This window comes from Scophthalmus maximus, chromosome 4, assembly GCF_022379125.1.
Source record: "Scophthalmus maximus strain ysfricsl-2021 chromosome 4, ASM2237912v1, whole genome shotgun sequence".
Lineage (NCBI taxonomy): Eukaryota > Metazoa > Chordata > Actinopteri > Pleuronectiformes > Scophthalmidae > Scophthalmus > Scophthalmus maximus.
The window spans coordinates 4,364,170-4,390,996 of NC_061518.1; the positions used below are offsets into that span (position 1 = coordinate 4,364,170).

General features: G+C 41.6%; 3 protein-coding genes across 18 annotated transcripts in view; 1 reads left to right on the top strand and 2 right to left on the bottom strand.

Annotated features, from left to right (window-relative positions):
- madd (MAP-kinase activating death domain) overlaps positions 1–4,353 on the bottom strand; it is a 51,035-nt gene extending 46,682 nt beyond the window's left edge. For 9 of the 14 annotated variants that reach the window (XM_035629157.2, XM_035629155.2, XM_035629158.2 and 6 more), the window contains exon 1: positions 3,930–4,352. The gene's annotated coding sequence lies outside the window, so the exon portion shown is untranslated. Of the gene's footprint in view, positions 1–3,929 lie in introns of all 14 variants that reach the window. The other 5 variants (XM_035629156.2, XM_035629147.2, XM_035629146.2 and 2 more) reach the window with 3 other exon arrangements.
- A 1,395-nt stretch (positions 4,354–5,748) lies between these two features.
- On the bottom strand, positions 5,749–21,639 carry nr1h3 (nuclear receptor subfamily 1, group H, member 3). The gene is made up of 11 exons (XM_035627821.2): positions 21,430–21,639; positions 17,623–17,853; positions 15,348–15,431; positions 13,791–14,018; positions 12,177–12,443; positions 11,831–12,036; positions 11,112–11,291; positions 10,523–10,622; positions 9,993–10,106; positions 9,759–9,853; positions 5,749–9,390 (listed from the first exon to the last, which is right to left on the bottom strand). Exons 3-11 carry the CDS (start codon positions 15,388–15,390, stop codon positions 9,244–9,246), a joined length of 1,380 nt encoding a protein of 459 aa, XP_035483714.2. The 5' UTR covers positions 15,391–15,431; positions 17,623–17,853; positions 21,430–21,639; the 3' UTR covers positions 5,749–9,243.
- On the top strand, positions 20,851–26,439 carry LOC118302038 (ADP-ribosylation factor-like 14 effector protein). Of its 3 annotated transcripts, none has more exons than XM_035627822.2 (6): positions 20,851–20,873; positions 22,795–22,908; positions 23,710–23,905; positions 24,206–24,334; positions 24,742–24,782; positions 25,928–26,439. In XM_035627822.2, exons 1-6 carry the CDS (start codon positions 20,866–20,868, stop codon positions 26,154–26,156), a joined length of 717 nt encoding a protein of 238 aa, XP_035483715.1. In that variant the 5' UTR covers positions 20,851–20,865; the 3' UTR covers positions 26,157–26,439. The 3 variants fall into 3 exon arrangements, with proteins under 3 accessions (XP_035483715.1, XP_035483716.1, XP_035483717.1); XM_035627823.2 differs by lacking the exon at positions 20,851–20,873 and adding an exon at positions 20,926–21,223; XM_035627824.2 differs by lacking the exon at positions 20,851–20,873 and adding an exon at positions 20,926–21,185.
- Positions 26,440–26,827: the final 388 nt, after the last annotated feature.

Here is a 26,827-nt window from a genome sequence, read left to right on the forward strand (position 1 = left end):
GAGTCGAGGAGCCATTCGCAAATTGGCATGGCACTAATATCCACTGTGACTCATTGTGATGAAGTGTGATGATGGGTAATAAGGAATATAGGGCTGCAACTGGCCATTATTTTCATTATCGATTAATCTGTTGATTATTTTCTGGATTAATCGATTAGTTGTTTGGTTCATGAAATGTCATAAAATGGTGAAAAATGTCAATTGTGTTTCTCCATACGCCAAGATGATGTTTTGTTTCATCCACACACCAAATATTTTCAGTTTACTGTCATAGAGGAGCAAAGAAACCAGAAAATATTCACATTTAAGAAGCTGAAATCAGAGAATTTTGACTCATTTTTTCATAAAAACTACTTGAACCGATTAATCGATTATCAAAATAGTTGGCGATTAATTTAGTAGTTGATTACTAATCGATTAATCTTTTAACTGTTCCAGGTCTAAAGGAATACTTTGTAATCATGTTTTTTTGTGTTTGGGAAGAAAAAATGTTGGTCTATATATATATATACTTGACAGGATAATCTTAAGGAATTAGTAATATATGTATATAAACCGCCAAAAACTCCTGGATCCGCTCCTCAATGGGTTCTTCCTTGGGTCATGACCAAGCCCCTCCACAAGATTTCAAAATCCGTTCTGCAATTTTTAATAAACTTGCTGATTGACAATCAAACAAATAAACAAACTGCAATGGAAACACGACCTCCTTGAGGTAATGAGTGAACAGGCCGACGGTATTTGAAGATGTGGCTCACACCGCGCTGAAGAAGCACATCGTTTTCAGTAAGCCTCATGTCAGCACTCGTCACACGCCCGACGCCCTCCTTCTGCTTTTCGCGCGGTACGAACGAGAAAGCCGAAGTAAACCGTCACTTAACACCAACGAGTATATCTGCACCACGGAGCTAGTAAGAGCACATACTCTACGTGTGAAAACACATTTTCAAAGCTGGCCCTTCACACAATTCGAGATCCAGTATTTGTGCACAGCTCTGGCGCATGTTGGATGGATGGCGGTTGAGAACAGATACAAGGCGGAGTACGGGAAATAATCCCAACATAATATATTCTCTAACAGTGAGGGCCAGGCCCTGTGTGCAGAGCACAGATCTAACCCTTTTTGATCTCACAGTCAATCAACATGCAGGTTCTGGCAACACAAGTGCTTTCTTGGTGCAAAGCCAAAATGGCTATTTTATGAAGCAGGACCACGTTGTTATTTTCAGACGAGGCTGGAAGGGACTACACCGCTCCGCTGACTTTATTGAGTGAGTGAGTGAGTGAGCTTTGTATTGAACCTTGTTTCCCCCTCCCTAACAAAAAAACCAAGCAAACAGGAGATAAAAGAACCACCACAACAACGGTGTGTAATCTTCAAAGGCATGATAATCATGTCGGTTCACACAACACATGAATCTGGTCGGAGTGGTTTTGATGGGCGGCGCTCGCCGGTTATGTAAGCGCCGAGAGGAGATGGATATGATTCACGCAGGCCTCCCGACGCGGACAGGCCCCTTCTTGCCAGTCACGGTGACGAGCGGGGGGCTAGCGCTCATGTCGAAATCGTTAAAGCCGAGCGAGCACGCACAACGCGAGGGTGATATGAAGTGCGGGTAGTGTTGGAGTAACCCCCACGCCTGAACTGTTTTACTACCCTGTCAATGAAAATGGTTAACACAAAATGATGTCCTGGGCCTCCCAAGGCCAACAAAGTACCACACTCTCCTCTCGATTTATGTGTAAACGGCATCATCCGGGTTGTGACCCCACCCCCAACCCCAACCCCCCGGAGTAAGTTGCATAATTCACAAATTCAACACACTCATTGTGTTGTTTTGTCTGCTCGTCTACGTCAGCGGTGGGATGTCGGGCTGAGGAAGCCCTGACAGGTCAAATAAGAGTTTGGCATTGTATCTTGAGAGACAGGAAGTGACCTCAGCTCAGTGTGTATGTTACATAAAGATAATGACATGCAAAGCTCGTACTTATGAATTAATCATATACACCAATACCTTTGTTTTAAAAATACCCCCACACACATCCGTCTGTGGTTTCATAATCAAACACCAGATCCTAAGCCCACAGCTAAGACTCTCCGCTAAGAAACAGCAGATGATGCATTTGTCACCCAGTTATTTTTACAGATTTCGACACTGAGGCTTTGACACACAATTCAAATTTACCTCGGGATCAATGAGGTTGATATTCTTCTCCTCTAAAGTCTAAAAAATGCCCTTGTTTAGAAAGTAAATAATAAAATGTACCCCTGATGCGTGAGTGATTACTGACGGATGATGATTCATTCTCAATTCATGGGCAATTTGGATTTTTGCGGTAATGCATAAATGGTAATGATGAAAGAATAAAAGAAACAGGAAACCTCGGGTTACCAGGGCAACAGCCAAAGCTTTAAAGCATCATTGGTTTCAGCCTTAAAGCTTCGGTGAAGAATTTGGATCGTTTGGATCTTTTAACAGTTTTATGAATGACAACATGTGATAAGTTTGAAAGAAAAATTGCTCTTCTGATCATACTTACAATTTTTTTAAGGAGTCACAAGCCAAATTGGCTACAATGCATTGTCTTTTCCAGGTAGCGCTGCAACAATTAATTGATTGTCTTGTGAAAAAAAAGACAAAATTCTCAGATTTCAGCACCTTAAATGTGAATATTCTCTGGTTTCTTTGCTCCTCTGCGACAGTAAGAGGTTTGTGGACAAAACAAAACATCATCTTGAGGTTTGAGAAACATCGACATTTGTTGCTTGTTTTTTAATTTTAATTTGTACAGTTGTTTGCTTTTTTTTGCTGTTGTTGTTGTTTCTATTTTGTGTGTACAATTACCCTACAGGCCATTGACTTGCCCCCCTGGGACGAATAAAGTTGATTGATTGATTGATTGACACAACAACTGATGGATTAATGGAGAAATAATGGAAAGATTAATGAAAATAAATAACCTAGTCTTGAAATAACTGGTGAACAGATTGCCAGATGAAATGCGGTGGAGTAAAAAAAAAAATATTGTCCTCTGGAATGTATGAATTTGAAAGTATCTTAAAATGAAAAATACTACAAAATTGTACTTGAGTGCAGTAGCACTGTCCAAATGTACACGATGACTTTTCCCACTCCTGCTGGTTTTGACATTGAGGGAAACAACACGCCCGCAAAACGATGCTTCTGGGCCGCGACGACACAGTCGTGTGTCGGTGGCAGGCGCCACATCCCACACGAGACACGGTTCTCAGATTAGATGCATCTTTCATACAGCGGGTCCATATCAGCTGCAAGGCGCGGCGGGAATCTGACGACCCGACAGTCGTGGTTTCGCCTCTGGAGATCAGGGTGAACGACAGGATGCGACGAGGCGAAGGGCAACGACCGATGCAAACGTGTGAGACGAGGCGATGGCAACGCCTCTCGACAGCTGCCCCGACGCCACCGGGCCGAGGGTCCCGAGGTTGTGTTTTGTTTTAATTTTTCAATGTTATATATTTTGATTTTGATGACATGCTCGTCCGCGTCCCGATGCATCGCCCTCCTCACCTCCACTCTCTGCTAGCTTCACCGCTTCCTACGCCACGGGTGGATTAGCTAGCTAGCCAGCTAGCTAGACGCCTAGCCGCTAACGCTCGCAACATTGCCGCTAACGCTAGCCGCCTAGCCGCTAATGCTAGCCTCCTAGCCGCTAATGCTAGCCTCCTAGCCGCTAACGCTAGCCTCCTAGCCGCTAAAGCTAGCCGCTACCGCTAGCCGCCTAGCCGCTAACGCTAGCTTGAGTAAAATTGTAAAAGTGTTTTGTCACGAAATAACAAACCGGTGGCGATGTCGAGGGGCGGGTGTAGTGCGAAAGGCAGCAAGACACGGAAAGGGTGGGTTAACACAATATATAAGCTCAGACGCGGAGCTAAGAACAGCCCTTACCTGGTTACGTGAACCGTGGTTAGCCCGCTAACGCTCGCTGCGGTGACAGCTGGCGATGACGGCCCTGGGTGCTGGGTGTCCTCCTCGGGGGGGGGATAGAGAGAAGAGGGGGGAGCGGCGGTGGAGCGTCTGAATTCAGCCTGGACGTCGTTCACGCCGCGGTGTGATCATTGGAAAACGTCGGGCAGGGAGGACGACTGAAGGGCTGCGAGATGGCTCCGTCTGGCAGCGGCATTATTAATGATGCGAGGTGCGTGTGTGTGTGTGTGTGTGTATCCGCCTCCTCTCGGTGATCGGGTGGCTCGGTCAGATGCAACCTGCCTTCACAACATCCCCTTCAACATCGTCGTCGGTCTCTGCGAGGGAGTTCCGCATACTCACGATCCAGCCCCACGGAGGACTGTCATCAGTGCCTGTGGTGAGGGAGGAGGAGGAGGAGGAGGGGGGGGGGGGGGTGGTGACCTGATATATGACCATCACCCCCCCCCCCAACAAAATATGTGACATTATTAATTACAATCGGTTAAAGGGATTTTAATCCAAAACACTTTTTGCAAAAAATCTGGAAAAATATTTACTCATGTTCCACTATCTGCCGGTGCAACCAAAAAAATTGGAAATTGAATAAAAAAACAAAAAAAAACATGGTGCGAACCTCACAACACTGTTTGACACCTTAAAGCTACAGTGTGTACAATGTTGTGTACTCTTGCGGCATCTGGTGGTAAAGTTGCAAAACCGCAACCAACTGAGCACCCGACAGGGGACACTTTATGGTGTCGCACCACTAATTCCATTTTTTATTTTATTTTTCTGAAATTCCACGCGAACGTGACATATTCTGGACCGTTTTTGAGCAACATCCGTATTCAACACGTCGTGGCAAACATGGCGACTCGAGTCCACCTCATGTAACTATATTTAACTCATTAAAAGAAAGAAAAAACATTGGTTCTTTGTTGCAGGTGATTATACATATATCAACACATGGTTATGGACAATATATTCAATTTCTGTGGATAAGTTCTTCTAAATATAACACACTGTAGCTTTAAGAGATGTGCTAGCGACTGGCTCTACAACTTAGGGGTTTTGGCCTAGTGGTTAACGCGTCCGTCTCCCATACCTAAGGCTCCGGGTTTGCGGCCCCCTGCCAGTGCAATAAAAATCATCATCATCATCAACAACAACAACAACAACAAAGAGAGAGACAAGCTTTCTCCAAAATCACTTACTGCCCCTTTAATAGCCTGGCATTTCCAGATCAAGTCACATTTGAGAATGAGCCCTTGGGCTTAATTTTTGATTTACCAAGGTGTGTTATCAACTGTCACATAACACACCTATAGCGAGACTATATAAAAATAGACGGCAGTAACCGGGTCCAGAAAGGGAAGCCAGTAGGGAGGTGCCAAAAACCTGCATTCTCTCGAATGAGCAGCAGAGGGCGACTCCTGTTTGCAAAAGTTTATTTTATTATATTATAGACGTCTATGAGAAAATGGCTCTACTCACTCATTTTCCAGAGGAGTTTTTGGTCTCAACTTCTACCCCTTATATTGAAAACATTAGGAAAATTGGCAGAATTCATTTTCTACCCCATAAATATGTTTTGGGGCTACATCCCAACAAACTCGCATTCATTCTGCGCTAACTCATGATGTAGGTCGAGGAAAATCATATATTCTAGGCCTTTTTATGTAGCTTATAAAACAACAACTTGGACAAAGGTCTTGTCTGCACCCAAATCAAGTCCCTGAGCACAAAAAATGTAAAGTCTGACTGCCCGGCAAACAAGTGATTGTGGTTCCAAACATCATTGCACTACAGCATAGCTTTAATTTATACTGTACATACAAAACAGAAGGTCTTCAGGAGTTACAAGTATTAAAATAGGTTTGCATTTCTACATATCAATATTGTTTACAGCGTCACCCTTCGAGGACAGGAATTAAACAAGATCAGATGTCAATTACAGTATATACAGTAAAATTACCTACAGCATTAACATGACATGTACACCAAAAAAAAACCCCCACAAAGATTTAAGAGCAGACAACTAATGCCTTCTGCTCATTTGATCAGAGTTCAGCACACCAAGAAAATTTAAGTTGAATGAAATGATATCTGTCAGTTGACCTGGCGGGGTTCATTAAAGCATGGTGGGAAATTTTTACCCCAATATTACAAAGGATACTTAATGGTGTGAAGTCTGTGGCCAAACCAAAATGCAAAGTTCACATTTCATTTCAAACGGAACCAAAATGAAGTTTTGCACAACCGACAATCAAATCAAATCAAATAGCTTGGATGGTTTCTCAATGCCGCGGACGCTTAGTTGGCTTCTTTTAATATGAATCCATCTGTCAAAAACAAATCCAAAACATTAATACAATGTGGGGGGGGGGGGGGGGGGGGGGGGGGGGTAAGAAAATCAATGACAACAAAAAAACATGTTCTCAAATTCTGAGTGGGAAGGCAAACGGCTTAATACAATACGTGGTCAGAAATCGCCAGGAGACCGTTGACTTTTGTCATCTCGTGTTCCGGCCTCAGGAAGTTTATTCTATTATACTCGAGTGTTTGAGTTTTTACCGGCATCAAGTTTTTGATTTTAACGCCGGAATTTTTGTTTATGTAGCGGTGCACACGTGTGGGAATGAAACTCATGTTGTCTTGTAGAACTGGAGTCCAGAAAAAAAAAAAAAAGACTTAACGGCAGCTTTTTGTTTTTCAAAGCTACTGTTTACAATCTTTCATCTTATGGTGCAAGAGATAAAGTCAACCAGTGTTCACAGAGACAGATGTGATGCACCAGGCGGGCAAAAGGGAATTATGGTCCGCAGTTCAACTGGACATTATTTCTTTTATCAATCAAATTTTTAAAAAAAGATCAATTGTTTATATCACAGATGGGTAGAATAGACATTTTCTCACAAATATTATGCTTTCGGCGTTATTAGAGTTGTATTAGTAGGTCCTGTAGCATTCCCTTGATCCGTTAAGAGAGACACACCCCTCTCTTGTGCAGTGGACAGGGATACAAAACGATAGATCCTTTACAAGTAAAGATATTTCAACGCGTCGCAGTGGGAAAGCGCAGATGTAGAAGGTATGGATTAATGATATATCATTGGTAATGTTGTTAGTAGCTGCGCTTCTTTTGCTGCGACAAGCCGAAATATTGGCTGTGAAAACGGACTATTAAAAACCAAAAAAAATGATTTGACCATTTAGGGAGTCAATAATTGGAACAAATATAATGTAATACAGACATGTTGGTTTAAAAAAAAAAAAAGAGAAGAAAAGACAACCCAAGTTTTGAATTAAATTCACCAATCACCAGGTGGATAATCAGACAAGATCAATTCAAATCAAAAACTTCTAATTTGATCTGGATTGGTGACATCACTTGTACCTGACCGAGTCCTGTGTATCTGTACTTCTGTGCTAAAGCGAAGACTCAATGTTTTCATTTTATCTGTCAAACGCAAATTTATTCATCAAAATCTATAGTTTCAAATGTACAGTCTCTGATTGTGACTGGTTTAACCTCATGAAAAGGTGAAATGGTTGAAAAATGGTTTGTGTTCAGACAGATTGAGCGATTGTGGATTTTACATCTGTGCTTATGGAATTCTGATGGAGACGCCTGTAAATGACCTGTAGACAAGACAGCTAATGAAATCACTGTTATTAAAAAATAAAATTAAAAAACTGATGCAAACGGATAATTTGTTTTCCAGTTTTCATTCCTCTCGACACGACGTGAGAATAAACGTCACAACTGTGCATTTACGCCGACACCGTCACGCTGCACTTCAAGTTTACACTGCACAGGAAAAAAATATAAACACATAGATCTCTGCAGGCAGTTACATCATTCATCATAACTCAAGAATGTTTCTATTCGTTTCCTGCTGTACTCCATGTCGATAAAAGATTTTGGTGCTTTTTTTTTTGCAAAGCTTTCCAAAATCTGACCAGTTAAAGCTGTTTGTATCGAGCACCTGTGCGAGGAGGATACTCAGACTATGGTAGACCTTTTGAATAAAGTTAGTTTTCTAATGTATACTCAGTCACACTTTTTTTTCTTTTTCTTTCTACTTCAGTATCATTCATATATTATCAAAAATAAAAAGGCTGCGAAATTCTCTGAATCCTGTTCACACTATGCGTTGCTTACACATTTGTCACGCCCTTTAAATGCCAGTGATAGTGATCACACATCAAAATGTGAAAATAACGTTTAAGTTTTGTGATGAAATTAATGAAAGTGCATCTCAGCGATGAATTGGGCGTTGATTAAAAACTTTTTTTAAATTTTGATTTATGAGAACTTTGTGAAGGGGGTTTTTAATTCACCAGAACGGAGGATCACGGAAAAGCAGACGACTTCCTTTTTAACCAACACTTCATCTTTACATTGAATTTGAAGACACTTTAGCACCACCTTTTTCAAGGTATCAGTGCTCTGTGTAAAAAAAAAAAACCTGTAAATGAGGGCACAGTCTGAGTTTAACTTTCTTGTGCGTTAGTATGTGATTGTACAATCGTGTGGATACTCTTCGTGTGTGTGTGTACTCAAAATAAATATACAATTTACATGAAATTTTTTTATGGGCCATCTATCAATGACCAAAAGGGTCCCTTATGCACTTTTATTACTTAAGAACACTTAAGTAATCTAATAAAAATCAAAGAAGCCACCAATTCCTAGAGGTCTACTTCACATTGACTTTACCTGAGCGACTACGCCAAAACGTTAAATTTTTCAAACAAACTGTTTGTTGCCACATCACGATGCACCTACCGTTTGAATAAAGTGAACAGCAGATGTGAATCTTGCTTAAGAACAACCGTGTATCTGCTTCCACCTATTGAAAATGAACAACCTGCTCTCAACTCATCTAAAAATTGTCAGAGGGCGAGTGCACAACTGCACTAGGAGATTGAAATCAACTTTAAAACAAATATCAAATCAGAGAGAAGTGGCTCGGGAGCCTGATGCTGGTGTTCAAATATTGCCATAATCATGTCAGCATCTACACAAAAAGGAAGAACAACAAAAAAGGCTGAAAGAAAACTAGGTGTTCACGTTTCTCCTTATGAACATGAAACCGTTGAGCTGTCCGTCTCGAGAGCGAAATGGCCGTGACGCTCCGCGGGCTGCAATTTTTTTTTTTTTTATCTCGACACCTTAAAACCAGTCCCTGTCCAGGTGCGCAGGAAGGAGTCGGCGTTCCGGCCGGGTGCCACGTCCCCATCTCGGGCTTCGTAAAAAAAGTCACGGAGCGGGTTGCAGGTTTTGTGGTCACTCGTTGACGTCCCAGATTTCCGAGAGCAGCGGGGGAAGCTTCTTGTCCTGGAGGCGGAGGGCGAAGACCTGCTCTGAGTGGACGCTGCTTAGTGTGCGGAGGCTCACCAGCTTCATCAGCATGCGGGGGAACATCAAGTGATCCTGAGGGGGGGAAATATTTAAAAAGTATTAAGGTAAAAAAGCAGAGGAGAACACATCCACAACATCTGTGTAGGAATGACTAATGTTGATCTGTTGCCCTGTTTGTAATTGACTCTGTTTTTTTTAAAGAAGGATTTCCTGGTGCCAGCTGCATTACAGTTAAAATCCTTTCTCCACATGGCCTCTCTCAGCTGCCACACGACTCGACTTTGCAAACTTGACTCCCCCTGAGTCAGAACAGAGAAAAATGTAACCTCAGCCATGACCCAATGTGCTCGATGTGATGACAGCACACACACACACACGGTATGCCGACATGCTGCCGGTCACAAGGAAAAGCGGTTATGTAAAAACCACTCGGCACTCACATGTGGTCTCTTAATCATGATGTAGGAGCGCAGCGCGTCCACGTACGGCTGCTGCAGCCGCTCCACCAGATCATGATCCTGCACGTTGGGCCGATCTGAAGGTTTAGGGAACAGATTACAGATTATTTATGTTTTCTGAAAAATTCTAAATATGCGACTATAAACAGCCCAAGTGCATTTTTTATTTGAGCCCCGGAAGATTCATTGCAAATTATGTAGTTTATGAATTCTGACCTGCAGAGAAGATGTTGATTGCGATGAGCAGAGCATATTCAGCCTCGTCCAAATGCAAGTCGTTCATTCCTTTCGAGAACTCAAAGATGGGGTTGATGAACTCAAACTGAAGCCCTGAGGAAGAGAATGTTGAGAGAGGAACGGGGGAAAAGAAAAAGAAAAGAGACATTTAGAAGAAGAGAAAGGAGCAGTGATACACTGTGGGCTTACGGGTTTTCTTACAGAGTAGAATACACGTAAAAAAATTCATGCAATATGAATTGAATATCAAACATTCACATTTTGTCACAAAAGGATACAGGACCTCTATATTATATATTTAAAACTTTGTCACTGTCTTACTGTTGCAATAGTTTCACTTTAGGCTTAAGTGATGGGAAAAAAAAACATTAGATACAAAAATGGTTATCGCTGCAAATACTTTAAAAAAAACTTTTTATTGCATATTTAAAAAAGGCAATCAGCTTGAGGGATACCTAATATTCATATCTTCCAAAAACACTTGTTGGGTAGAAATATGAAAACTGCACCTGCTTTGGCGAAATCCTCCTTATTATAACTGAAATCCTTCAGAAATGTAATGCTGTCGATAGCAGGATTGTAACGACGCGAAGTCTCCAGCAGCATAATCTGAGGAAGACAAATGATTCTGGTGAAAGGAATATTAATATACAGCCAAATTGACATTCAAAATAATTATTTTATACATTTCTGTGCGCTGCAATTACTATTAATTAAATTATACCAGTTTTTTTTTTTTAACATGGTTTAAAAAGAAAAGGTAATCTACATAATAGTTTTGAGGCATTTCAAGCTTGCTGCGACAAGTTTACTACTTCTACTACAGGACAATAATAAATAACAATACAGCAAAATTAGATGGTGTATGAAATATGTGTATTTGTAACATTTTTACAAGTAACAAGTTTTACAATTATAATGTTAACTTACACCTAAAAGAACAACCCCATTCTTTTCCACACTGAAGACATACAACTGAATGAATTAAACACTGGTTTGCGACTGGGCCGAGACCCAAGAGTCCAGGTAACAGGTATCTGTATCGGTATGTGGAACGGAAAAAAACGTGGGTGCATCGCTATCTGAATCACGACAAACCTCAATGGTGGACGTCTTCAGCAGAGCGATCTGATCCTCCCGTGTGAGCTCAAGGAAACCAGGAAGCTGCTTAGCGAAATCCACAATCTCCTGCACCGACATGATCGCGAGCTCCGTGAAGTGGGCGAACCGCTGCTGACGCACCTCTCGGTTCTGCAGGTCCTGACTCTGTGGCCATGGCTGTCGGACGCGCGCGCACACACATACACACACAGACATTGAGAGAGTCACACACAAGCAAATGTAAAACTTGGTTAGCACGAAGTGAAGATTTCTCTGTGTTTTCAAGGCAGCAGCCACAGCATAATCTAGGCTAAACTAAGATTCAAATCATGCAGGGTTGTTACAGAGACTGACAACAGATGCACAAATCAGCAGTCACACAGTAACTACACTTTGTCTCAATTGCAGCTATATTTTTGCTTAAACCTGCCATGTGGTGGCAGGATACCAGCCCCCCACACCGTACACCTATACAAATGCAGCTACTTAATCCTTGAGTGAAGCTAATTTTACTGTCACAGTTAATTGTTGCTCCCACAAACAGCACCACAGTTTGAAGGTATTCATCTTTGATTCCTTTAGCATTATCTTCACTTTACTTCAGCAGCAGGTGGGTGAGGGCAGGAAAAAGCGGAATAATAATATTCTATATGGTTATAATACTATGAGCCATAATCAAAACCCAACACATCTGTCCTCTTGACGCGTTCCCTTACCGTCACTTTGGGCCGGTCGAGGAACGACCTCTTGTTGCATTGCTTCTGCATGGACACCAGCTTCTCGATCATCTCCTGCTGCTGAGGCTCCAGTGCGGCCGCCTCCGCCGGAGGTGTGGGCGTGACCACCGTGGACGTGCGGGCCGTCTCCTCCTCGTGCTGCTTCTTCATCTTCTTTAATCTGATTTGCTCCTCCGAGAGCACACCTGCCGGGGCAAAGAGGACGCGCACATTCGTCACTAAAGCGCAAACCCCCCGAGTTAACAGGATCAATTTCGTTCTCAATAATCATCGCTCTGGCTGCAAACCAACATAACACAATGAACTTTTTCATAGAGACACTCACACTGCTCCAGCATCCCCGCCTCCCGACACTTGCGCAGGCGACACTGCTGGCACTTGCGGCGCATGTACATGTCCATCTCGCAGCGGCCGTTGTTCTTGCAGGAGTACTGGGCACTCTTGATGACGCTGCGTCGGAAGAAGCCCTTGCAGCCTTCGCAGCTCAACACGTTGTAGTGGAAACCAGAGGCCTTGTCGCCACACACGCTGCACACCTCGTTGCCCAGCATCTTCGGCGCAGGCCCCTTCTTCCTCTTCACCGGCTGACCATCTATACACGCATAGAATGAGGTGATAAACCATATTCAGTACATTGAACACTTTCAGTTTAGTGAATGAAGACCATTGCTCCATGAGCACATGAACAATCTAATACAAGAAAGAAAAAAAATCTGTTTTCTCAGATGATTTGTTAGATATGCAGATTAACGGTGCTACCGTAATATTCAGGGCTGTAGTTGGACTGCATTACTTTTTTTTTTGTTCTCCACCGTTAGTGCACATGGGCTAACAGGTGGCACTGTATTAGGTTGTAGATGTGATGGAAAATCACAAACTGAAAAATTGAAATGTAGAGTGGAGGAAGAAAACCTTGTTCTGCAGCCAAAAAAAAAAAAAAGATCATGCCCGAGCTCATGCCGTCATTAAAATATGGCAACACGGCTTAGGGGGGAATTTTTTTTATAACTGTTACATAAGGTGATGATTGAGTATGCTAGAAAATACACTTTGATAAAATGCTGCAATCACCATTTCACTGCATCTTGACCAAAATTATAAATAAGTAAATAATTAAAAAATCGGTTATCAAATAGACAAAATAAAAAATGGACGTCATAATAGTCTTTTAGACTCAATTTAACCACACTTTTCAGAATAGTGACAATGGAAATGCAACGATTGGATGATGGTAGTGATTAAATGGCACCATTTACTGATTCACAATGAGACACTTAATCTATGAATGACATGTGACTAATTCATTTTTTTTTTAATTTAACATTTAATATAACATAGTATCAAATTTCATGTCAGTTCTAGAGAGAAACAACAGGGTTAAATTTCCTTCTTATCAGTAGATATAAGTAAATATTATTATGTCAATAAATCATATTACATTCTGACTGTGTTTGCTATCATGTTGCACTTCATACACAGTAAGTCAGGGCTTCTCCAGGAAGTCGATCGTGACGTGCATGTGCGGATCGACATTGAAATATTGATACTTCCAATTCCGACGTTACCTTGTTCTAGGACTGATTCTCATATTAAAAGATTGATATTTAAAGTCAGTGATTAAGGTGGATGAATGTGTAATTCATCATCAACAGGGGAAACAACAGAAGTAGAGAGCGTGTGTCGCTATGGCGATGTTTATCCCTGACCGTGGGAAAATGATTCACCAGACTAGAGAGATTGAGATGGATCGTTAGTTTTTAAAAATCTTTGGATTCAGGTCTGTTTAGACTTCAGCCTGGAAACACAAATATTTTTCCATACACACCCAGACCTGGAAAGTACAAAAAAAAAAGAAAGATCTAATTCCACTTTTTCCAGACTGTGTAGGAACCCTGAAACAAATAAAGTTGAAGTGTAGAATTTAAAACTTGACTCTCACCTATGCTGGCAGGTGTGTCCGCTGCAGCCGGATCCAGCTTGATGTCGCTCAGCTCCACCGGCAGAGGGCTGCTCATCTCGTTGAGAGGGGGGGCGTGGAGGTCATCGGGCTGGGAGAGGTCAGCCAGCGACAGCGGGGCGTCGCGCTTCACTGCGGCGCCTCCGCCGTTCTCCTCAACCATGCAGTCCAGCTGCAGCTCAGAGGCCCTTTCAAACACCTTACTCTCATCTGACGGAGGAGACACGAGCACATTGGGGGGAAAAGCAATCAGCCAACCACCTCGTACCATTTCAATATTACATTACCTACACTTTGTTTTTCACTCGTCTTTGTTATTTTGTCCAAAATAAAATGTAAGTTGGTACTTTACACAACAGGAACACATCATTTTAGTTTCTGCTGAAACTACAATTGCATCAGTTAATCGATTAGTAACCGACTCCTAAATGAATCGGGCTATTTTGATAATCAATTAATCGGTTCACGTAATTTTTATGAGAAAAAAAAAGCCAATTCGCTGATTTCAGCTTCTTAAATGTGAATATTTTCTGTTTTTTTCCCCTCCTCTGTGAGAATAAACTGAATATCTTTGGTGTGTGGAAAAGCAAAACATCCTCTTGGGGTTTTGGGAAACACAATCGACATTTTCCACCATTTTATGGACCAAACAACTAATCGCTTAATCCTGAAAATAATCGACAGATTAATCGATAATGAAAATAATCGTAAGTTGCAGGCCTGGATGAAACCGTTGCTTTGTTTGAGGCAGTACAAATTTAAGGAGTCACGTACGAATGCGTTTCAGGAAAGATGATTGAGCAGATTTCCCCTTTTGATTTTATTATACATCAAGAGAACTTTTTTCAAGGAGACAAAATAATAGTTCATACTTTATAAAGACTAGAGATGATCCGATGTCTCCAATTATACCGCAATTGCCCGGTCGGACGTCGGTTTGTCTACCAATCCGATACTTCGTCTTTAAAGTGGTTTCACCGAGATAAAAAACTGCAATTTTCTTTTCCTGGAAATTCACACTTGCAAGTCCCACAAGTAAATTAGTCAGATTGTTTTAAACTGTTACTGTGAAAGACTGATGGCATTTTATTTTTCTAAACTGTAGCTTGTAACTGTAGCACATTGACAGTTTATAGAGGAATTGTTATTAATCCCTTGATTTATTTAGTTTAGAAGTTTTTTGATGCTGTTAGTGTACTGCTTAAAACTTTAAAGGTCTTTTATTTCTATGAGCTGTGGCTGCACTTTAACAGCTTTTTAAAGGAAGTAAATGTTATTTAATACTAGATTTATTTATTTGTGTTCTTTTTCAGTTCCGACTGTCAAACCAAAGACATTCTATGGCATTCATTCTCTGTGTGTGTCGTTTTTTTTTTAAAGGGTTTAACCTGAACCAGGCCAAACAACAGTGATATTACTAGAACTAGGAACATCTCTAATAAAGAGCAGTCTAGATAATCAATCCCAGAAGACAGAAGAAGATAACAAACATGTTTGTCTCTAGAGAATTTCATTCTTTGTAGAAGGATATCCTCTCACCATGACCAACATCTGGGATATCAGTCACAGACAGCGTGGACATCTTCTGCACAGCAGCTTGTCATTACGAAATCAACGTGTTACCTGTGAAATACAAACATGATTATGGTGCCAATATTACAAGTCCAGACCAATACTGACCCCTCGTCCTCCCTCCTCCTCTACTCTATTTACATTGAAGATACATAGACACTAGGTGTTGGCAACCACCAGTGACAGAACCAGGACACTACAGCTCCTGAATAGTGTCCACCCAATAAAAGACTTTGAGGACATTGGAATGGATATCGCCGTTCTTAGAAAGATCTCAAATATGAAAAGTCTTGTAATCAACTCAGACGCCGGCGACAAAAAATAAACCACGCATGACCAGGAAAACCAACTTGATGTAAAAGCAGAAATGAAAGTTTGTCATGTGCCACATGTGGACGCATTTCAGAAAACTGATTCAGCAGACAAGCACGCACACACACATGCATGATTTCTGGCTATTTTTAACCGTCCTGCAAGGAGGAAGACCGGGTTGTTAAAAGTACAGATTTCTGTTATTTTGTTTTAGTGACATTGGGTGAGACATCAAAACATTGCACTTTTCTTAAATCCATTTTTTATCACATGAAGAGGGGAGGATCTGATTAAAATCCTCTTTAACTGTAACTTAAAATTTTGAGGCTGATACAATTTTTTTTGTCATATTAATATTTTGCCGAAAATTTGATTCATTGCCAAATTGCCTGCTCACCAATTAGTGACGTTGCAAAAAAATGCTCTAACGCAACCAGATATTAAAATTCAATTCTCTTTGTAGACTTAGATCACAACTTACATTATCTCAAGGCCCTTTGCTTTAAAATGTAAGTAGTTGAGACTTAACGGTATTATAGAGAGAAAGAAAGAGTTCCCGTTAACACATGAGCAGTGGTGAGAATAAAAAAGAAACCTCTCGCAGAACCAGAATTAGGGCGAGCAGCCATCTGCCTCGACTGGTTCAACTGGAACTTTATTCAATACAGTTTAAACCCACAAACGTCTGCCGTCTCAGGTTTCAACGTCATTCCATCTATACTGAACCCTGTTATATTCAAAGTAGAGCTGAACTACTGCAGGCGAAGAATGCGTTCATTTAGTTTAGCTGAACATATCAAAAAACACTGTTCGCCATGAATCATTTTAAAATTATAAAAAAATATATATTGAAAATGACTGAATTGAGGTCGTTTGCCGATAGTGCCATTTGTTTTATGTTATACGTGTGCGTTTGACAGAGTTGGAGGATGAATATTAAAAAAAAACATTGTATAATTACCATCTAGCACTCAGCTAACATATTGCGACTGTCGGCTCTGGAAGCAATGTTGAAAAAAAATGCAGGTCCTGTGATTCCCCAGGCCACCACCATGAACATAAATTTAACCACTGAGCTTATTAAAGTGTTTCTAACAAAAATTACAAAAGGTATTTTTGACTGCGCAACTGGATTTCTGTGAACCTGGTAGGTTTCAATTTGCATAACTGTGGTCAGACTATGTTGACACAAATAAAAATAAAAACTAGCAAATCAAACAGCTACGGCGGTGACGGCAGTCATTTTTCAAGCCACAAGGATTTTCTTCTAACCACAAAGGTAAACGACAACGGGACACAGTAGCTCGTATTTCTTCGACAACGCCAAACGATCCTACACGTGTCTGTCTCGCCCTGGTAATAAAATAGAAAGGAATTCTACAAACTCGTAGATGTCAACGCCACACATTTGTTTTCCTGCATCCGGGTTCTAATATAATTTCTTGAGAAATCAATGAAAATATTGAAAAAAAGGGCCTCAATGTTAAAAAGCCGTGAATCTGCTCGCTTAACAACACCTGAGCCTAAATGTAAAAGTTTCTTCGCCGGTCGATGCCCGTCCCTCCTCCAGGTTTGATGCAAATCAGTTCAGTCATTTTTTGAACAGAGAGACAGAGGTGAAAACATAACCTCCCTGACAGAGGTAGAGAGAACGGATGAGCTCCCACACAGGAGGTCGTAATGAAGGAAACACTAGTTGGCATAAAGTTTCTTAGATTTTTTATTTTTTTTTCCTGTGTTCACTTGATGTTGGATAACATCACTCTAAAACTAGGTTAAGTATGACTAAAACTAAGTTATATAAACTTTTCTTCATAAACAACTCAGATGACAAAAAGTTCTTGCTCCAGATAACGTCAGTCAATAAAAAAACCAGAAGGACAAACATTTTGATACGAAGCTCTAATGAAGCTGTGACTCTGGATCTTACCTCTGAAGTCGATGTCTTATTTACGGCCGATCCATCTCGCCCATGGGAGTGAGTCCACGAGCTCAGCGTGTCAATATCCCTGCGCTGGCGGAGAAGGGCTTTTTTTTCTCCCCCCTCGAGGAGACTCGATTGCCCAAAACCACCGTGACTTAAGTGGGTGGAAGTTTAATGTCTTGATATCTTGAACGGAGGCGGGTAGAAAGGAAGATGACTCGCTTTTGCTAAAATGCCCTATGGGACACGGGAGGGAAAACAGAGAGAGAGGGAGGGAGGAGAGGGGGGTGAAAGAGGAAACACAGGAGGTTACTATTGGTCATTTGCATGGCTCCTAACTCCCCAGCTTTTTTTTTTTTTTCACGTTGAGTATTCCAGCAGCCCGTTTGACTAAAAACTGCCTCATACCAGAGACGACCCCATCTTCTCTCCAGCTCGTTTAAAATAGAGACATTATTGTGGTGCACGGACCGTCACCACCACCACAAAGCCTCTCTCACAGCGACACGGAGAGACAAATCACAAACACAAAATCTGTATTATATCTACATTGAACGCATCATTTAGCTGAGAAAGAGGCTCAAGCTTAATATATTTACATATTGAGAAACCAACATGAATCAATATGTCAAACACTTCATTTCAGCATTGCAGATCAGAGTGCTCCCTTTTTTATATATATATTAGTTAAAGACGAGCTCCGACCTCCATTTCTCAGGCAGCTAATCAAAAAGCTTTCATGTTTTATGAAGTAAATTCACAGACGCTGGTTGTAAAAACCTTTCTTCTCTCCCTGTGACCTTATGTCATCCCCACCCTGATCCCTCTGTTCCAGTCCAATGTCCCCTGCGTCTTATCAGTCAGTCACCTTTGTCCACGTCCGTGTTGTCAAAGACGGCTGGAAGCGAAAACAGCCACCAAAAATAAATAAATAAATAAAAATCAACTAGTAGGCACAGAATAAAACCAAGTAGTGGTATGTCCTGTCCAGCCAATACAATCTACTCGCTCAGCATGCGAACAAAAAGGCCCACACACTCACAATGGACCTGGTTTAGTCACTATAACCTTCTACACGAGTCAATGTGAAATTGAAGCATCTAAGTTTAAAAGACAGGACGAGGTCTTGTTGTACACATGTCAAATATCAGTTTGCTACATGATAAACAATTTTATAATTCAACTAGATTTGTAATGCCAGGACAAAATCTTGCTGGCTCTCAGAATTAGACTGTTTATTAGATAACCTGCTGTATAACTACAAATGCAGGATTATTAAGCAACTGCTGCCGCTGGAGCAATTACTCAACAAATCAATTATATTATAATCGGAAACAATTACTCATTTACTTTTTTTTCTAGGCAAAATCGATATAGATTTCACTGGTTCCAGCTCCTCAAATGAGAATAGTTGCCAAAGTTTGTTGTTGTTGCTGCTCATCTTGTTCTTTTCTTCAGTTGAATTTTTTTTTTACTTTTACTTGGAAAATGCATAAAAAATTTGATGTGAGGAGTGAGAGACGACTGAATCCCAAACTTTTTCTGGCATTCGGCTGAAATCCTGCCAGGAGCCGAAAAAGGTTCCAAATCATTCAGCGCCCCCCCAAACATTTTTTTTTTTTTATCAATCATTAACAATGACAGGGGATGAAACTAATACAAGAGGATCCAGGTTGGATTTTAGTGAAATAGCAATAGTGCATGAGAAAGAAGTAAAATTACGGATTCATACTATACACAGACTTCTATGGAGGACTGAAGTTACTGTTTAAGATATATCGATCTATATCGATATAGTTAATAGCATGAGCAAATGTGTGCAAGTTTGTATTTTCCCTACAAAACTCCTATTTTTAAATTTTAGTTCCACCCCTGAATCTCAGGTGAAGACCAAACATGTCAACGAAGAACAAAAATTCCTGTTCGAAAGGGGGGAAAGCAACATTGTTTCTGCTGCAATACGACAGTTACCGTCAGAGGACATGTTGTGGGGGGGTCACTGCCTCCAACATCAGTGTACGAATACGGGTATGAGCAGCACGAGCGGGTGGGAAATGTCCCTTTCTCAAAGTCCCAGAGGACCAACGGATGCAACCGTCAGAAAACCGAAACACAGCGCTCAGCAACAAGTTGGTGTGAAAGCAAAGAGTCAGTTTTTTACAGGCTTCCAAAATGACAGTTCCCAGAAACAATGAGAATATAACACTGATGGAATTTAGAAGAGGAAGAAGAAGTGCTGTGCTTCGAGGCCCCTGCAGACCCACCCAGTGTTTTCACTTCTTCTGACTAGAAGACTTCCATCTTCCTTTTTTTTTTGAAACAAGGAAGATGGAAGTCATCCATCGCTGACACATTCAGCACGAGAGAGGAACACCTGTGTGGGTGGACCAGGCCGAAAGTGATCGTCCGCCACAACCTGATTCTATCTGGATCCAAACTCTCGTAACGGGCACATACACACACAACTTCATGTCCGTAGTAATATCAAAGATAGGTCTTTGTACAAAAACTTTAACGTTTCCTGTAAGCGAATAATGACAATCGTTTGCCGTTTATAAGCACAATCAGATGTGGTTTGCTCACAGGAAATACGATCCTATTGTTTTTTAAGGTTTGCATGTCTAATATTAATACACGCTGCACGGTGGTGTAGTGGTTAGTGGCCCTTTCGCCTCACAGCAAGAAGGTCCTGGGTTGGAATCCCAGTTCAAACCAACCGGGGCCTTTCTGTGAGGAGTTTGCATGTTCTCCCCGCGTATGCGTGGGTTCTCTCTTCCTCCCACAGTCCAAAGACATGCAGAATGGAGTCAGGTTCATTGGAGACTCTAAATTGACTCTAGGAGTGAATGTGAGAGTGAATGGTTGTTTGTCTCTGTATGTGGCCCTGTGATAGGCTGGCGACCTGTCGCCTCTCGCCCAATGTCAGCTGGGATTGGCTCCAGGCCCCCGGGACCCGTAAGTGGATTAAGCGGTAGACGATGGATGGATATTAACATGATGATTGTGTTATGCTATGGTTATGTATGCAATAAAGAAATGATTGCAACTGCATTGTTTTACCTGCTCTGTCCTACATTATCACCCAGTTGTCACCTGTTGCAATACCTTCAAATGGGCCGTGACACGAGCCACACAACGGTGTGTGACCTGCCCGACAGGACGGAAATCGGGTTGTTTTTTTTCTGGCGGACGATCACTTGTTGGCACCGCACACCTGTTGGCGTGTCCAGCGACAGTCGCGATGATTACATGAAGATGTAGGGATGTTTCAGAAACAAAGACGAGTCGCAGCCTTGTATTAGCCTCCTTGTTAGCTGGGCGGTCGTCCACAGGCGAATCGCGTCATTTCGCAACCGTGTTAGCCTTGTTGACACCGACACACGAGCAGCGCCCACCGACTCGACACACGTTCGGAGGCTGAGGCGGACACTCGATCTTCCGACCGCAGACATTTCAGCCCATTCGAGTTAGTCGGCAACTGGAGCCGGTTCGCCTGCAGGGACGAAACGCGCAGCAAACACCCGGCTAGCTGGACGGGTCGAGCCGGTGGAATGTCGCCCAGCGTGGAGGTTCCGCCGTCGAACAAATGATAGAACACAGAGTTGAGGTGAAGATGTAGCTTCGTGTTCAATGTGTCGATGTTGTTAGCGTTAGCTACAAAACACAACTCGACAGGAACTCCCTTCTTTTCTTTATTAACAACTTCGGCTCGGCTCGGCTCGACTCGGCTCGGCTCGGCTAGCTCAGCTAACAAACCACGAGCGCGTATTTAAAGAGAAAAAGACAAAGTTGGTTGACTTGTCAGAGACTTACGTGAGGTTTTGTTTTTTTTGTGAAGTAGTTTTTAGTCCGGGCGGGCTACGTCCGTCCGTCAGTCCGTCCGTGGCTCGTGTTGACAGCGGCTCTGACAACCGGAGCTAGCGTGTTAGCCCGCGAGGCTAGTAGCCAGCTTACTGCTTCTGTCATGTGATCCAGCGGCCCCGGGGTCGGTCGGTCGCTCGGTCCGACTCCGGCAGGAAGCGGCCGAGAGGAGGAGCACTGCTCTGCCCTGAGGGCGGTCTGACAGGCAGACGGGCCCCCACCCCACATTTAAGGGCTATGTTATATTAATTTATCGGCCGATATTCGCCTTTCACAGACGTCGGTATCGGCCGATTAAATCGGCCAGCTGATTTGAGCCTTTGAATGTGCATTTATGTTTTACATTTCATGTCAAATAAATGTCTCAATTAATAGTTATTTATGATAAAGTTCATGGTGAAACTAAAATATCAAGCCTCAAAACATCTTTAACAGATTTAAAAAATATCGTTAGATGTATCTGGTATCGGTATGATGTACTCCCAAATATCGGTATTGGCCCCCAAAAATCCATATCGGTTGGGCTTTAATATATATATATATGTATTATTTTCAAAATTTTCATTTCATTACTTCTGTCTTTATGCTGTCTAATTGTTTCACTAACGTTTGCCTTTAAACCTGTTTTTTTTTACCTAGAAAAGTACTCAGTAGTAAGTAATTTGAAAGGTGCTATATGAATAAAGTTTATTCTTATTCTTCTTCTTCTGATTGTTATTATAATATACCTATAACCAGTGCAGTCTAATACGAATATCTATCTAACAATGTATTAAGTACATAATCTATAATTAATGTTTTGAACATAAAACATTAGTATAACTAAGGAACACAGCTGTGAAATACATGGAGTGGGGAATAAAAGCAAAACATTTCCCACAGCAAAAGCAGCATGACGTGCAAAGTCTCATAAAATTAGTGAAATTTGAGTAAATGCACTCTCATCCACTGTGTGCTAGCAAACCTCTTAATCATTTTTCTTTTTAATCTGTACAGGAAAATATAACAGAATAATTTTCGTTTTTAATATTTGTTGCCCAGAGTGTGAAATCTATATAATACTAATGCTTTTTATTGCTTTGTATCTGTGATCAACTGTATAGGGATATGCATATGTATATTAATTCCTGGCAATTCTGAATGAGATTATCTGAGCCGCCGCTAGAGGGCAGACGCTTCCGGGGCAGAACAGGAAGTTGAAGCGGATATACATTTTGTTTCCGCCGTAGAAGAAGTCGTCAAAAAAAAAAAACCCCAAACAAAACAATAAGAACCATTAAACGCAGGTGTTTTGTGCTTCTTCCGGTGCGTTTACAGCAGTTTTCTGAATTACCTTGGCGTCGCTACAAAAGAGGCCACCATGCCCGTCATCTGTGCGGCTACGGGGTGCAACAACAAGTTCGTTAAAGGGTCGGAAATACGATTTTACAGGTACGTTTTCACCGTTTGTGCCGAAGGCGCCCGAAGCTTCGCGTAAGACAGAAAGAGACTCGAAAAACTTTGTTTTAATAGAAGATATCTCCTCTTTTTTTGCCACTGGGTGTTTGAACGTTGCATAAAACTCTTCCTATGGACTTTAGAAAACATTAATAAAGCTAACGTTAACATACATTCGTGGCTATCATTAACCTATTACCCTCCATTTATCCACAATATGACGTCATACATTGACTTGGTGTTGCATCTTTCTGTTGCTGTTGTTGTTGTTGTATTTTACTCGTATTTGTTTGCTGAACCATAACCTAGTCCCCTCTCACTGGATAAGGCGAGTGTGTCACAAATGGAGGGAAAGAATAAATTTGACCACAGTCGACAAAGTCTGGACACGAGTGTGCAGCAGTCAGTCAAGAACCGGAGCGGCACAAGTCTGGATTCTTCCACAACAGGACAATGATCCGAGGCAGATCGCAAAAAATTAATATATGGCAACCCAGGCGTTAAGACCCCCCCCACACACGCACACACACACAATTTTACAAAAACGAAGACATCTCAAGTGCTATTTATATCAGTTTTATCCAGCTGATGCCAATGTTAATACATATTAAGGCACACAAGTCTGAATAATTGCGTTTCCTTTAAACAAAGCAAATCTTCTGGGTGGGAAATTTGAGGTGAGTCATGAAATTTGAGGAAACTCAAATTTGAAACTCATGACTTTGAGGTGACTCATTGAAATCACGTATCCTGCAGCCTGGGTCCAAAGTCCAAACCTCCTCTTCTGTGTCTCAGGTTCCCGCTCAGCAAGCCTCAACTCTCCAGCAAATGGGTGCACAGTCTGGGGATGAAAAACTTCATCCCGACGGCCAACACCTGCCTCTGCTCGGAGCATTTCAGGACCGACTGCTTCAGGGACTACAACGGCAAACAGTTCCTGCGCGAGGACGCTGTACCCACCCTTTTCCCCCAGGGACAGGATTCATCAAAGGTGCGGGCCCACAGAATCCTACAGAGTAATTCCTCTGACGGGGTTTCTTTCCTGTCTTTATTCAAAGAGCACGGCCTTTCATTTGGAGAATTTCTTTATTTCACGTCAAAGATTTTTTTCCCCCTCAAAATCGTGCCCTCTCTTAAAAAAACCCTGTTTGCTTCGAAAACTGTTTGTCTGCATCACTAAACCCGAAAAATAAAATTAAAGAGAGGAGAGAAAACTCCACATGCTTCTCTGAGGACAGTTTGTGTTCAAAACAAGTCGGTGTGTGTTAGACAACTGTGAAAATTTCCCCAGATTGAACTTCGTAAACGAACGGTGCCGCCGAAGGAGACCAACGTGGTGACTCAAGTGGGAACACAAGCGGACAGAGACCGAGTGAGAGAAGCCGCCAATCAACGCAGGGAAAGGAGAGGCGGAATGAGGGTGAGATCTGTGATCCTACTGTCACTACTATGTGTCACCTTATGAATATTATATTATCATATCAGCTAATTGAATGTGACAGACCTGCAAAAATTTGTTTAAAACCTTGGCTTTCCTTTGTAAAGGATCAGCACTGTCTTATTCTGGACTTTTCGGGATTATGTGTCTTTCTTCTGCTTTTACATGTTTGTATTGTGCAACTCTGTTTTTAACTTTTTTATCTCCCTGTTTGTGACTCTTACCTGTGATAAGTGCTCTATGAATTAACTGACCTTACTTAATTACAAAAGTATTAATAACAGTTGATGGTAGTTATGGTGAAAGCAGATTCTAACTTTAGAATGTAGATAACTTAATGTAGGGATCATTTACTTCAGCGTAAAATGTGCCTGTTTATTTTGTTCCAGGGTGGACGAGGTGGCCGTGGAGGAAAACAAATGTCTGACAGGTGAGACACTGTGTGTGTGTGTGTGTGTGTGTGTGTGTGTGTGTGTGTGTGTGTGTGTGTGTGTGTGTGTGTGTGTGTGTGTGTGTGTGTGTGTGTGTGTGTGTGTGTGTGTGTGTGTGTGTGTGTGTGTGTGTGTGTGTGTGACCGCTAGGGGCAACCGATTTGGCTTTTTCCGGGCCGATATCGATTATTACTAATGTAAGAGGCCGATAACCGATATTTGAAACCGACATTTGTCTGCAGTAAAAAAAAAAGTGTCCAAATTTAGAATACAAACTCTTAACACAAAACTTTATTGAAATGCCTGAATTCACAGAACCTTTCAACATGACCTTAACACAAAAGTGCAGGGAGCTATCAGCAGCATTATTATGAAGTTGAACAGACAAACATGGACGGTGACATTGCTAAAGTCCAGAGAGTCGTGACTGCAGCTGCACCAGAGACAAAGTAGTGCATTTTATGATATTTATGAAATTATCTTATTGGCAAATTGGCTTAAAAGTGCCCGGTACGATAACCATAAAAATGGTGAATAGCGGCACCAATAATTGGTCTACCCCTTGTCACCGCTACTTAAGCCTCTGCTTAGCGCCAAACTGTGATTGTGACTGGTTTAAGGAAATACAAACAAGCCAGAATGTGTTTTTTTTTAATTTTATAGCAGAATGAGACATTGCTTGTTCAGAACCAGTTTGTAAGACTTATTGTCAGATCACAAAAAAAAAGCTCTTATCTCACGGACACACTGACACAAAGTGGATCTGATGTTTGATTGTTTTGTTCTGGAAATTTGAAAGAAATAGTGTTGTTTTTCTCTTTAGGCTTCTGGGTTGTTATTCAAATCTGAAACTAAATTTGACCTTGGTTTCATTACGAAGTGAAAAACAAAACTCCGAGTGCCTCAGAATAATAATAACAGTCATTGCCAGACTGTGGTACAGTAGATGCCAACAGCCTGGATGTAGATTTTCACAGAGATGTTTTATGTGTAGCTGTGATCAGTTGACATTAGTAATGTCAGAGGTAAATAAGAGCGAGAAAGTACTTAAAAAAATCCCCCTGGGGAGAAAACACAGACGGTTGCGTGAGAGAGAACAGATCACACATTGACATGAGTTATTTTTTCCTTCTGGATCGCGCAGGCAGGCCATCGGAGCCAAGAGCAGAGTGTACGACGGCAAAGGCCGACTGCTCTCCAACAACACGGACATGTGCGACTGTCTGGACGTGGACTGCATGGGCTGCTTCTACCCCTGCACCGAGTGCGGCTCGCGCAAGTGCGGGGTGGAGTGCCGCTGCGACAGGAAGTGGCTTTACGAGCAGGTGGAGGTGGAAGGTGGCGAGATCATCCGCAACAAGTTTGCTCTTTAGCTGGCAGTGACTCTTTGGCTGTAAAAATGCTTCGTGATGGAACCAGCGGGGCTTCTGGGAATCATAACCACTCCCTGAATTCTGTCTGGTTTCCTATTCAAGACTGTGATGCAGTGTAAATAACTGATAACTGGTTTTACAAAGCTGCTGCCTTTACGGAACAATGTAAGTATTCTGCAGAACATTGGTGCTGCATTTTCCCTTTTAAACTTATTGTTCTGTATAGTTTCTAGTTGAAAACATTTTTATGTTGCAAATTGTGTTAATAAACCTTTTAATATTCGATGTCTGCACTGTCGATTTGCTCTAACATCCGCAGAGGAGGGAATAACTGATGTTTGATCATGTCTGGCCGTCTCTGGTGAAATCCCAAATTCCACTTTGTCCCAATGAAACAACGAATCTTGTGTGTATCAGTGTACATGTAGAAATATTTTTATTTTTTACTTTTCGCACAAGGGAAAATGTATAAAATAAATCATTTTACATTTTAAATGGGGAACTGACATCAGATCTGAAGAGATTTTATATATATGTATAGTTTGGTTTTTAGATCAAATGTTAAATAACAGTATCACTGAAGATATTAAACTTAATAAAGCTAACATAAGTAATTGTGAGTAGTTATAAGTTGTAATGTTTTGGTTTTTTTGCATATTGAATGCAAAACA